This window comes from Mauremys mutica, chromosome 14 (assembly GCF_020497125.1).
Source record: "Mauremys mutica isolate MM-2020 ecotype Southern chromosome 14, ASM2049712v1, whole genome shotgun sequence".
In the NCBI taxonomy this organism is placed as follows: domain Eukaryota; kingdom Metazoa; phylum Chordata; order Testudines; family Geoemydidae; genus Mauremys; species Mauremys mutica.
The window spans coordinates 41,092,823-41,107,332 of NC_059085.1; the positions used below are offsets into that span (position 1 = coordinate 41,092,823).

Genomic DNA, 14,510 nt, shown 5'->3' on the forward strand with positions numbered 1-14,510 from the left:
TTAAAAAAGGAACTTAGCTGACAGTTTCTTTAGGTCATGTCTAATTCTAAGTGTTGAATGAAATAGTAGAGTAAATGGATATTCAAAATGTACAATCCTAGTTTCACACAGCTCAAGAGGACAATGAACCATTAGATATTCTTCAGTTAGTACTGCTTCTACACAGCCAGGTTCATTGTTTCATAATTCCAATTATAATACAGTTCAGTAGAGTCTTTCACAGCTTCACGGATCACAACACGTTTGACATTGCTTACGCTCTACACACGATGAACCAGTTCATTGTTAGGGAGCAATTACATTATTTTCTTGAAAGAAGTTTTGCAGAACTGAAAAAAACCTTAGTTACACAAATACACATGCAGATTCTGTTGTATTATTTTATTGTGTATATATGTACTAGTTGAATATTTTCTAAAAATACAGCAGCTAAGAACTTCTTTATATCAGGTAACTAAGAATAAATGCATTTATCCCAGGAGAATAAACAAAATATTCCATGTTACCAGTTGATTCTATAAGTAAATAATAATTATGAGCATAGGATATATTCATACATATGTTAAAAATACACAGTGCAATAACTGCCAAGAAAATAAGTACAGATAATGAGGAACATAAGGTTAAAAATGAAGGCTTTCAAGCTTGACAGCAAATATGAAGATTAAATAAGGAAAACCACTACAATGTTAGGTACATTATCAACACCTAGGATTACCAGGAAAAAAAGGTCCCTTAACATGAATAATTAAATTCCAGTACTCTGGTAGCAAGCAGACTTTTGAGAGATCAAGATAATCTCCCATATAGGTATGAATTTCAAGGCAAGAAGGATTCTCTTTGCCAAGACTTGAGGTAAAAAACAATGCAGCTCAAGTATAATATAAGTCAATCACATATTGAATAGTGGCCTGAGAATTCTGGAATGTAGTAAATATTTTGGTGCAAATACATTCTAACATTATGAAGCCACCAAACAGCTAGGTTTTTATCAGAGTGATACTTAACTCACAATACACCCTGTGCTGAGTTTGCCCTCTTACTGGCAAAAGTGTGACAGTAAGACTGGACAGGTACTGCCCTGCAGTTACGATCCTCATCTCAACCTTCCCTATCTCAATACCACCAACTCCAGGGTCATCTTTACCCTGCGGTAAATTAGTGCCATAGAAGTCCCCTTGTCCACCAGTTCCTAGGAGTATAAGCTGCACATTTCCAAAAAATGTGGAAACTTTTAATTACAGTCGTATTAAATAATTAAAACGGTCATCATACAAGTCAGAATAGAATTATATATTCACACCCCTTTACACTGTGCCATCTAAAGTAAGTTAAGCCTTAAGATAACTATGTGGACATCTGTCAGACTTAACACAAGCTTGCAAAGTCATCATGAAATGTAATTACCCACTATTAGCTAACACATCAAATCATTTGCTTTTTACCATGATGATGGAGAAATGAGGGGAAAGGCTGATGTCCCACTTGCTACTCCTAAAAGAACAACTCTTTCTGGGTGAATACAAGTTTGCAAGGCTGATATAACCACCATACATGTACAAAATAAAAGTCAAGCTTCTGCTAATTGCATGAACATGTGACAATTTACCCAGTAATTTAAATATATATTCTTTCCTTGCCACAGACACACAAAACCATATGAACATGTAAACACAGATGCAGACACATGTTGTAGTTAAACTAACAGAATAATCCCTGTAAAAAACTTGTTTATTGTGCTAAGAAAATATAACAAGAGTCTTTAATACTGAAATCTGTTTCCAGATATTTTATCTTCATCAGAGTGTAGAATATCTAACTGAAATGTACCTCCTGACTGCAGCTTATTATCTGTATAACTGGTATGTGTGCACGTTTACGATAGCCCCCAAAGAACAAAACATATTTTGCATCTATGTGTATCATGAAAGCTCTATCAACTAGTGAAATAATCTTTGCAAAACAAAAGAGAACAAGAACTTGCTGATAACTCATCAAGGAAGCTAAAATGCTTAAGTCCCGGGTATGAAATTATCTAAAACCTGCAAAATCCATTCCACTGTCAGTGACTTAAAAAAAAAACAACCACCTTAAATCAGTAACTAGTCAGAAAAGTAACTTACAAAGGTGGGGTTCCTACTTATTTCAAAGTAAGTCACACAGTTTTTCTACCAATAAGGAAGCATTTTACAATCACTTCTCCCCACTATACCCATGTGAATATTTCAGATACATTTAAGATACATTCAAAAAAGAACTAGATAAATTCATGGAGGATAGGTGCATCAATGGCTATTAGCCAGGAAGGGCAGGGATGGCGTCCCTAGCCTCTGTTTGCCAGAAGCTGGGAACGGGCAACAGGGAATGGATCACTTGATGATTCCCTGTTCTGTTCATTCCCTCTGGGGCACCTGGCATTGGCCACTGTCAGAAGATGGGATACTGGGCTAGATGGACCTTTGGTCTGACCCAGTATGGCTGTTCTTATGTTCTTAAGATTTATTTACTTACAGAATCCTAGTCATCACTAGCCTTTAAATGTAAAAGCAGCATTATTAAGATTACAGAATACCATAGTTAGCAATTTCTAACAGTTTAAATATCACTCCCTTACTGGGAGAGTGGCCGTGGTCTGGGAAGGTATAAAAGATACTTTCCAGTGACTGATTCAGAGTTACTGCCATCTTCAAGTGTGGTTCCACTCTGAAAAGTAGATGTAGGAATGGCATTGCTGAGCTTCATGTTCACTTTCAATGAATCCAGGTCAAATATGCTCAGTTTAAAGAGCAAAATGATGCTTTTCCTAGCTTGTTTGCACTGTTGTTGTAGCAGTGTTGGTCCTAGGACATGAGAGAGACAAGGTGGGTGAGGGAATATCTTTTATTGGACCAAATTCTGTTAGTGAAAGAGACAAGCTCTGAGTACCTTTCCCAGACCTGATGAGCAGCTGTTGTAGCTCAAAAGCTTGTTTCTCTCACCAACAGAAGTTGGTCCAATAAAAGATATTACCTCATCCACCTTGTCTCACTTTTCCTAGCTGTGAGTCCAGCAAACTTCACCTCATCTCCAAGAGTCACACTGGGATCTTTCATTCTCACGCATAAATCATGCATATAAAAGTGGTTCTACAGACCAAATTATGGCATCAGTTACTCCTTTCATCCCCATGGTATTTAGATGATGCCCTCAGTGACATCTGTGCCAGCCACTGTTTTCAGTTACAAGTGATTGAAAGTTAATAAAGCGTTCTGTTGATGATGCAAAAGAAGGAATGGAATCCAGCTCAATCCCACCTACCTGTGGGGGCTCTGAAGGGCTAACAGATGTGAAAACCTATCTGTAACACTTCAGTACGCAGATCTGATCTGACTACACACAGGAGAGCAGATCTAGGGAACGAGAAGAGCCATTTACACACAGTTGCATTTTAGAACCGAACCACACTTTAAGGCAGATGGGGAAATGTCATTCTCAAGGCAAAAAGGCAAACAGCTAAAGGCAAGGTTAATGAAGGAAGCATGGACAACAATAAGGCACTCAAATGAGCTAGGCAAAAGCCCACACTCAAAATAAACAGAGTCTCCTGCCCCTCCACCCCACCCCAAAGTGTTTTCCAACCAAATATGCAAACTTCTCATAAGGCTTAAAATCTAGCAGGGCTAATGTACTGATCTCACTCACACTGAGTGACCTCAGTTATTGGAGTCTTTCCCATTTACTAGCTAAGGTCAAGATTTCTCATTTGTTCTCCAAAATGACTTAAACAAATCTACTCCATATCACTTCTAAGGTCTAAAGACAGACTTCGTTTCCATCAGAAAAGAAGAGTTACTTAGCCATTTGTACACAAATTTCACCCACATGATGGACATTAAACAAAGCAAAACATACGAAGTAAGTGAAACATGATGAATATAGAGAAAACTATTGCTAGCAGAGGTAGATAAAAAGAAACCATCTGGACCATACTTTAGGATAATTGCCACATTCCTCAAGAAACTGTTTTCAATCTTTACAAAGTGTATCCATTTTCTTTTTGCCTACAGAAAGCTGTTTTCCCCTCCTCCCCCAAAGTAATCCTACAGTGGATACGATCTGTTATCTATGAGAGACTTCTTTTTGTGCCCCCAATCTGCTAGTGTTGCTCTGTTGGGGTTATTAGTTTGAAAACAAGTTTTTAAGCAAAAGCGTTTCATGAGATACAAACTAACTATGACATGGGATAGGGCGGTGAAACCTCACTCCCTTATTTTGCTTTAAATTCTCAAAATAACTCCTGATACATGCTATGAGTTATTGCTACTTGCTTTAGAAGTTTGGTAAAAAAATAAGTATGTACTTCTATAGAAACGCTGACCCACTGAAGGTAAATGCCAAGCAGTAACCCCCAAATCCCTTTAAACGACTGACCATGAAATTCTATAGTGTACACACACACTACATACAGAATTTTTAAAAATAAAGTGTCTGTTAGTAACTTTGAGATATTGTAACATATACGGTCTCTTTTTAGGCTATCCTATGGGCTATGTTGGTGGGCAAGTTCGCTGGGTCTTGTTTCAATGTTCAATAGGTGGTGGTTTCGGAAGGATGAACGGACGGTCCGATTCATCAGTGGCTGAAGCGGGCGGAAGTTGTCTACCATCCTCTTTTCTTCCTCCCCAGCTGAGGTAAAGAGCAGCATCCGAAACTCCTCAAGCTGGGAATGACAAATGGTGAATATCAGTGACTTAGCAGTCAGAAGAACAACCGGAGTAAAAGGAATACAGGATCACTCAGGTTTGGAAACTATCAGAGCTCGCACTAAACTCAAGTACTGAGAGGTTTTGGCATTAACTTGCAGCATATCTTCACCACCCGCTGATAAAGATTATGTTCTCAGCTATATCAATACAAGATATGAACTGCCAATCATCTGTCATCTTCAGGTGAACGACGTCTTTATTCTCCTTTAACTTCTTGCCAATCCCGAGACAGTGACGAGTCCTGAGTATTCATGGGTTGCATATGCACCACCTTTATATAAATCTTTCTGTACTTCACCCTTCTTAGATTACATCCTGCCTGCAAGGTCTGTTCTCCTAATTCAGACACACACATGTTGATGCATGGGAAACAGTAAGTTTCAGCAACAGTCACATGTGTTGCTGCTAGCTCTCAAAACCCAGGCATCCAGCAGATGAGGTTTTTAGCATAGTTTCTTTAAAGCCCACAAGGGAACTGCAGTGACCTGTTCTCTATCAGAAGGGATGGGATTTTTAGGGAGAGAAAGGGAAGACACAGTACAGAAGAGTCTGAATTGAAAAAGAGAACACACTATACCTCAAATTAAAGTTTTCTTCTTTGCTCTGTTATACCTTTCTCTTCCTTTCAAGCCACTCTAACTCTTGCATTCCCCTTTGAGTAAAATAAAGCCATATGCCCATCTATACTCCTATTCTTAACAATTTGGAATTTCTGAATTTATTGTTGGACGTTAATGTCCCACGGAGTTTTTACTGGGAATTGTCAGTCTTGCCATGTGTCATTGTAAACCCCTCAATAACTTGGTGAAAATGAATGAATTTGCCTTCGGTGCCTCCTAAACTAGGAGGAATTGTCAGATCAGATCATGCGTCATTCAAATGGCACATTTTCCCTAGATCTGAAACAATCACTTTAATGTCACAATAATTGGCCATTCTTGATGCGTGTTTCCTTGGATGGTTGGAGAATACTGAGGAGTGCCAGCAAAAACTGTAATTTTAGCCTCTTGCTGCTCCTAATCTCTGTGCCTCTTTTCAGTTTGGAACTTCTCCACCTGTATTTCATGCCAAAGAGCAGTATTAAACTGGCAACACGAGGCACTAGAATTAAGAGCCGCAGGGATACACAGTGACAAGAACTGGATGAATGTTAGAGCACTAAGTATAAATATCAACCTAAAACTGCTAAGTCCCTATTTGAGGTGGCCTCTAAATAGTCCACTTGTGGGCACCCTTCCTTCCTCTTTATTTATTTATTTTTTTAAAAGAAAAAGCTGACTGCTACTCTAATCAACTATAAACAAATCTATCCCCCAAAAGGGCATTAAAAAAAGCTGATAAGCTTTGAGCTCGCAGCACCCTCAGCAGTCAGAAGGAACCAAATAGCAATTAGGGACCCTCCCCTTTTTTTTTTTAAAATATATCCTTGGAACCTTGCACAAGGGGAAGGGAAATGAGGGGGGGGGTGTCCCCAGCGCTCTGTAGAAGATTCTGGAAGTTTATAATACAAGTGCCTGGATTCCACAAGCATGAACATGTATAGCCAACACTCACTGCCACCGGAAGACACTGAGGCCAAGATTTAGCAAGACTCCAAAAAGGATTAGATGTTTCTCTGGATAGTTAATGCTTTCAAAATATTTTTGAAGAGCTATTAAACGTCATGTTTAAACCAATCTCTTAGATCAGGATGAACCCTATTTGTGGGGCAGATTATCCCACATCTGCTACTGTGAGGTTCTTACATCTTACTCTGAAGCATCTGATGCTGGTCCCTGTCAGACACAGGTTAGACTAGACTAGACAGACCTTGGGCCAGGTGGCAATCTCTATGTCCTCCGCCTTACTGGTAAGTAACTTCTCTTTCTGTGGAGCGTTTATTTCCCCCTCTATCCCAGAAGGAATAAACCATCTTTATTAAAGAGCAAACTATTAGCATGATAAATACCTGATTTTGATCAACTTCTATTGGTGTCTTCTTAATAATCCAGGTGACAGATTCAGTAAGTGGTGGAGTGGTCAAAGATCCATCATAGGTCCAATAATCCGGGCATGATGGCATCAAACAGGAGGGGTCAAACACATCAAACTCAACAATTGTGTCCTAGAATCCAAAAAAATTCATATATTAAATATTTTAACCTCTTAAAAAAAACAAACCTAGAGGATATATTTGAAAAATCTAAACAGTGATAAGATTAGGAACAATACAATTGTTATTATCGATTACATGCTGTCAATATTACTATTGAGCAACCATAAAAAAAAAGGTTAAGCACTTAAGTCCACTTTCAAAAGTCCCGAGTGTGCTTTGACTTCAATCAAAGGTGCAGAATGCTCAGCCTTTTGGAAATCAGGCCACTTACTTGGGTACCTAAAAATAAATGCCTATTTTTTTTTAAATGTTGGCCCAAGGTTATTTCAGTTTTATATCCTGAATGTGTTTACCCTCAGAGTTGAGTATTCTGTAGAACAGGGGTTGGCAACCTTTGGCTTGCGGCTTGCCAGGGTAAGCACCCTGGTGGGCCAGGCCGGTTTGTTTACCTGCTACATCTGCAGGTTCAGCCTATTGTGGCTCCCACTGGCCACGGTTCGCCGCTTCACGCCAATGGGGGCTGCGGGAAGCGGTGCAGGCCGAGGGATGTGCTGGCTGCTGCTGTAGAGTGTTCTTTTTAATGCACTGGAAGTTCTCTCTGAGCAGGCTTGGGCAACATTTATTTAGAGGGGCTTTCATGGCATAAAATATATATATATGAGGGTCTATTACAGGAAGAGATGTGGAGAGATTAATAAGACTGTGACTTTTCATCTTGGAAAAGAGATGCGTCAGCAGCGATATGATAGAGGTCTATAAAATCAAGACTGGTGTGGAGAAAGTAAATAAGGAAATGTTATTTACTCCTTCTCATAACACAAGAACTGGAGGGTCACCAAATGAAATTAATAGGTCATAGTTTTAAAATAAAACAAAAGGAAGCATTTCTTCCCACAATGCACAGTCAACCTGTGGAACTCCTTGCCAGGGGATGTTGTGAAAGCCAAGACTATAAGAAGGTTAAAAAAGAACTAGATAAATTCATGGAGGATAGGTCCATCAATGGCTATTGACCAAGATGGGCAGGGATGGTGTTCCTAACCTCTGTTTGCCAGAAGATGGGAGTGGGCAACAGGGGGTGGATCAGTTGATCATTACCTGTTCTGTACATTCTCTCTGGGGCACCTGGCACTGGCCACTGTCGGAAGACAGGATCCTGGGCTAGAAGGACCTTTGGTCTGACCCAGTATAGATGTTCTTAAGTTCTAAGAGTGATTGCAAGTCACTGGGTTGATAGCCTCCGAGACTACTGAAAAGCAGGTCAGGCAGGGTCAATGTAGGTTCAGGTTCAAGGACATTTGCAAGAGGGACTGGAAAACTTTCAATGTTGACACTGCAAGTTGGAAAGGCACAGCTAGCAATGTGCTACACTGGATCACTGCACTATATCAGGGAATCAAAGAGGTCACTGATAAAATGTGTAACCAGCATAGAGCCAAGAACCAATCCCTGCAGGACCCCACTGGAAACACACCTGCTTAATAAAATCACCCTTAATATCAGCTTCCTGACTGTGCAAGTAGGGGCTGCAGAGACTTCAAAGTTATGCTCATATAAGAAATCCTGACTGTAGGCTTTGATTAACAAATGTACACAGTAGAAAAATAACGGAAACCAGAAAATCTAATATCACAGACAGTAACCATTGACTGTCTCTCTTTACAGCACTGAGTGATTCTCTGAAAAAATTGGCTTTTAGTTACTATGTGGAAATTTTTTAGTAGTTTGGCTTTGTATTAGAGCTCCTCAGCCTCCAGGTAAGGAAAATACTAAGCATGTGTCATGCCCCTCTGGAGAGATACAGTCTACATGCCTTTCTTGACTCAAGCAGATTGGAAAGTGATCACATAAAGTACATCTGAAAGGTTAGTGATTTTCTCTACTTGAATCCAACAACTTTCCCTATCGTTTCAAAATGCCCTAACCTCAGTCCAGTCCCCACACACACATCGATGACAGTAATAAAGAATTTATTAGTGACTTGATACTATCAAAATATTCTGCATGTTGATAAACTCACTAACAATAAGGATAGAGATATGCATTGGAATATTTAAACGTTCCATTTAAAAATATGTATTACCTTGTGTTTAACTGCTGGTAACGCATCTACTAACTTCTGTAGTCCTGCATGATGAGCTCCCAGCTGCATTACACAGATATAAATGTGTAAGTCATCAAGGACACATTACAGAAATACCCACCACAAGAAGTTTAATAAAAGAAATCTATACATTTTATCTGTTTTAATTTAAAAAAATTATATATTAAATGCATCACTACAGATGCAGTAACCATTTACCTTCAAAAATACTCCTATGACAACCAAACCATTATTCTCCATGATAGCTTCTTCAAAGCTTGTGGACGTGACAGGATTCCAGTGTACTAAATGCAGCTGAAATACAAGTGAATGACAGTTTCACACACATACACAAGACAGACAAATAGAATCAAAACAAATGCAGTTTCTCCTGGTCTTTGTCCTACATTTGGCCTTTGACAATTTGAGATGTACAGCAGCTACCTTAAAAATCAAAAGCCACAAAATGGGAAACTAAAAAATATACTTGAAACTAGTATTTGTTTCTTAGCTGCTTTTTTAAACAAAAGAACTAACCTCAGCCCCATACTTTGCATTGCACAGAAGACTGATTTTGTTTGTGGGTGACAGATGACAATAGTGTTATTCAAAGGTGCAGAAGGAAGTTAGCTGCATTAGGCACCTAGCTCCCCTTTGTGCCTTTAAAAATCAAATGGAAAATTTCCCTCATTATAAGAAAGAGATGAGAGATATAGAACAGACAGCTTTCCTAGGGTTAAATCCACCCCATGCGAAGAGCCAGCCCAGCACAAGACGTATCTACACAACTTTAAAGTGCCACATAAGCCTTCTCAATAAGGAACTTAAGTAGTGATACCCCTTGTGCTAGCTCTCTACATTGAGGTTAATTTGACATCTTATTCATAGTCTGGTTTTTAATAAATCTCACATTACCAAACAAATAAGCAGACACCACTATGGCATCATCACGTGGGGGGGGGGGGGGGGAAGAAAGAGGAGGAAAGAACCATTTTCAAGTCCATCTCCATTTTCGTTGAATAAAAAGAAAATTATTTTCACATCTGTCACACTTTCCTCTCTGAGCCTAATGGGTATTTTCTCCCCTAGTCCCACCTCCTTTATTCACTGTTCTCTTATCTTAAGACTTGTCTACACTAGAAAGTAGTACTGCTTGAACTATGCTGATATAGTTAAAGCAGCCAAACCCCGCCCCGCTCATGGTGGATCCAGTTATACTAGTATAAAAAAGTGTTTACATCAGTTTGTAGGCTGCTGGCCTGTCCACTCAGCACAGGAATGACTGACACCATGCCCAGAGTCTGGTTCAGGCCCTTCCGAATAAGAACATTCAATACAATTATCCCTTCTCCACTAACCCATGATCTCCTGAAGGATCCTTACTATTCCGTCCCATTCTATACACCCAACTGAGCCACCTGCTGCCTTTTATTGATCTCTACCTGATCAGTCTCAGGTGGCATGTAGCTGATCCATCACAGGTGAGGCTGGTTGAGGGTTGATAAAAATTGATGACAAAAATCTGATTTTTTTGTATTTAAATCAAACATTTTTATTTAAACACAGGCTTATGTTTTCAAATTAAAATAAAATTTAAAATTAAATTTGAAAGTGACAACTAATATTAAGGCCTAAATGTACAAGTTTCAAATAATCTAAATTAAATAAAAATAATAATATTAAGCAGTACATGTCTGCTGCCAACTTTTAAAGAAAGTCAAACCACTGAACTGGAGGAAGTCACTGGCTACCCACCTGTAATCAGAGTTTGCTGAAGTGCTAAACCAGCTTTTGACAGCAGTAGCCTCTTCTGCAGATGCAGAGAGATTGTCTTTAGATTTTTACATTTCAGTTTGTTCATCTAGTTCAGTTCAATGACTATCTCATACAAAGTTAAGAAGCCAACTGGGAGTTGTAAAAGCAGAAAAGCTTTTCCTCTTCCGATCTATAAACAAAAACTAGGTGAGAGAGGATGGGGTCTAGCAGTTCTAAAATCTTGAAGGACATGCTGACCAGAAACAATCAGTTTAATTCATTAAGTATAGATAATACGGCCTTTGTTTAATATAAATTTTAAATGCAAAGCATGTTTTGATAAACTTTTTTCTTATGTAACCAGCACTTTAATTTAATAAAAGATTAAAATGCTCTTTTTGTGCATTTTTAATTGAATTTGAATTTCCATCCAAATGGAGCTTGACACAAATCACAAGTAAAAAATTGATCATTTAGTAAATAAGAAATGCACCACTTACATTTTCTACCATAACAAAATGTAAAAATTAAGAGTCTGAATAAATGTAAGTTAAGCTATATAACTACTTAAATAAATGGGTATAGGTACACTGTATCCTCCTGGTTAGCAAAAAACAGCACCAAATTCAGTGTAAAGGTTGTATTTAGTTGCAAACAACATATTAATGTTCACTAACTAATGAGAATCAACCTTTATTTAGGAAAATAACTAGGAAGTTCAATGCAAAACACATTTAAATCAATCTACCCAGGACTGGGCCCAATTCCCCTTAAAGGGCCAGCCAGTCTGTGACAGAGTTATAGTTAAGGCTATGTTTTATTCACGGGTATTTTTAGTAAAAGTCATGGACAGATCACAAGCAGTAAACAAAAATTCACGGCCCGTGACCTGTCCATGACTTCTACTATATATACCTGACTAAATCTTGGGGGAGGAGGTGGCCCGGGGGCACTGCGGGTGCGGGGGGGAGAAGACACATGTGGCCCAGGATCCCCACTGGTGCTGAGGGGTGGGGGGCAGCAGGCTCCCCACCTGGCTCCACGCCTCCCCGGAAGTGGGGACATCCCCCTTGCTCAGCTCCTAGGTGGAGGCGTGGCCAGGCAGCTCTGCACATTGCCCCCACCCCAAGTGCCAGCTTCATAGCTCCCATTGGCTGGGAATTGCGGTCGATGGGAGCTGCAGAGGCAGTGCCTGCAGGCAGAGGCAGCGCACAGAGCTGCCTGGCCACATCTCTGCCTAGGAGCTGAGGGAGGGAGATGTTGCCGCTCCTGGGGAGCCCCCCAAGGTAAGCGCCACCCAGAGCCCGCCTCACCCTGTCCTGTGTCCCAACCTCCTCCCACACCCAAACTCCTGCTGCTGTTGGGAGGAGGGGGGCACGATGGCCCAAGACTGCCCCAGCAGCAGCTGGTGCAACTGGCACAGGGGATGCCTGAGCTGCCCCTGGGCCAGGCACACCACCCACTGCAGAAGTCATGGGGGCCACGGAAAGTCACGGAATCCGTGACTTCCGTGACCTCCATGACAAACTCGCAGCCTCGGTTATAGTTGATTCCAGTCTGAGAAGCAAAATAAGCTCTACCAGTGTAAAGCACCTTTACACAACTATAACTACATCCACAACAGAGTTCATACCAGTATAACTATCAGTTAAAAAATATAATTCTCAACCATCATAGTTAAATGGGTATAGCTTTTCTAGTGTAGACCAGGTCTGAGTCTCATCCGCTCTGTTTTCTCTTCTACCCTTTCCCCTAAAAGAGTAACACGATTTGGGCAGAGACACAGTCCTGCCATCCCAAGCAGCATGGACAGTAACAGCAGTGATGTTTTGCTGCATGCCAAGGGCTCATTCTGTGGATTTAATTATCTGCATTCACAGAGTGCCATATACCAGAAAAAAAGTGTTACTGGAATTTTCATTCAAGCAGCCAACAACCAATTTTAGGACCACGTGCTTTTCTGGAATGTCTGGCAGTTCTCGTCTTATTAACAGGACAATGGCTGAACCTTGCTGCTAACTAGGACTGACCATTACTGGTAAGCAGCAGTTCTCTACATCGACCACAGCTTCGTACTAGCTTTCTAGCCAGGATTAGGGCTGGAATCACTGAGTTCTAGCCTCCTGCTTGTGCCAATATCAGATAGGAGTACTGTTCAGCATTGCTCCCCATACCTCTGCTGGGTAGACTTTGCTGTCAACCATGTGCTCTGAACCCCATTCATTTATGGCTCCCCAGTGGAAGTGGAACTGCTTTAGCCTGTAATGGTTTTCCAAGGGTCCTCCCATAATTACTGGGAAAAAAAAGAAAAGAAAAGAAAAACAGTTACATATAGCTGATAACTGATTTAGAACTGCCTCAGTGACATGTGAAAATAATACAGCTTTCTTCTCTCCTTGCATTGTATTTACCCAGGAAAGCTCAGATGCAGCAACAGCTTTACATTAATGTTTTTCCCTTAGCTAATTTTACAGCTCAATTCACTAAAGCATCTAAACAAAATTGCTTGGGGCAAGTGTGTGACTTTAATTAGCCCACAGATGAACTCAAGCTAAAGTTAATTTATGACCTCCCATTTTATAGAGTAAACAAAGCTTCCTCACCCAACTCCCTGCAAGGGAAAGAATCTTTACAAGTTCAATCAGGATTTGTCTGGCAGAGTCATGGTGGCTATACATAACACCTTCTCTGAGCAGGTGCATCAGAAGCGGTTCAGTGGGTTGTCACTGAACATTTACATCATCAGGATTCAAAGACAAAAATAGTCTCTCCATCTATGACATGATCAATGAAACCTGGAACTGTAGGAGATACTGGAATTTCTCAGGTGACAATACAAACCACCAATATCCTCCAAATTCTTATTCTAACTGTACGAATACAATTAGTACATTTTGACAAACATACAATCTTAAATCTTTTTTAAATGTTACAGAAGTTTAGAAAATGTGACTCTGCAAGAACTGTGACTGACACACAAGTTTTAGAGCATCAGTCCAATATTAAACTATTTCCAAAATGCCTGTAAATATGCTGATATTTTGTATGTTGAAAATTATTTGGATGCTGATCAGGAAGTGTCTAAACACTGTCTGCATATGTGCAAAAATCCAAAGCTTGTAGAAGTTAGACTGTATTATTTACAAGTGATATTTTGAATTGGCCTAGGTCACAATAGAATGTAATCCTTCCTAGCCTCATATTTATTAAATTATTAAAATAGCAACTCATAATTTAGTTTAAGTAGGCATTAGACTTTTTTTAATTGGTATACTCACCAAAACGCAAATTATGTATCTGGTTTTGAATGAACTCCTGATGTTTACCCTTTTTCCTGGTGGGAATGATCCACTGGGTCACTCCAGAACACTCTTGGTTCTAAATCCCTTTTTGCTAGTCACTAGATCATAGCACCTTCTAAACTACTAATACCAATTACATATAAAGGACTATTAACTAACATTATTATGTGCTTTACAAACTGATTTACTGATGTTAAATACATAGTACATAATTACTATTTTATATCAAACCACTGTATAGAGTAATTAATTCTAACCTCACTTTTGGAAAGAGGGGAATTAATTCTTTTCAGAGGAGGAGAAAACTATGGTAGAAGGATTAAGGCCCATATTTTCAGACATGACCAATGATTTTGGCTGTCCAATTTGTAACACCTTGGGCCTGCGTTTCGCGAGCACCACAACCCCACATCATCCACTGACCTCAGTTGGTGTCATGAAAGTTCAGCATTTTTGAGAACTTTAGGCAAGTTGCTAAAGACAAAGCAGCTGAGAGTCAGAGCTTGGATTAGAACTCAGCTATTCTTGGC

General features: G+C 39.8%; 1 protein-coding gene across 2 annotated transcripts in view; it reads right to left on the reverse strand.

The window, feature by feature from the left end:
* Positions 1-2,372: 2,372 nt before the first annotated feature.
* Positions 2,373-14,510, reverse strand: part of CA5A (carbonic anhydrase 5A) — a 33,231-nt gene continuing 21,093 nt past the window's right edge. For both annotated transcript variants that reach the window (XM_044987052.1, XM_044987051.1), the window contains exons 3-7: positions 12,853-12,971; positions 9,143-9,238; positions 8,924-8,986; positions 6,694-6,849; positions 2,373-4,699 (exon numbers count right to left, since the gene is read on the reverse strand). In XM_044987052.1, coding sequence (XP_044842987.1) covers positions 4,520-4,699; positions 6,694-6,849; positions 8,924-8,986; positions 9,143-9,238; positions 12,853-12,971 — 614 coding nt within the window. In that variant the 3' untranslated portion in view covers positions 2,373-4,519. The remainder of the gene's footprint in view (positions 4,700-6,693; positions 6,850-8,923; positions 8,987-9,142; positions 9,239-12,852; positions 12,972-14,510) is intronic.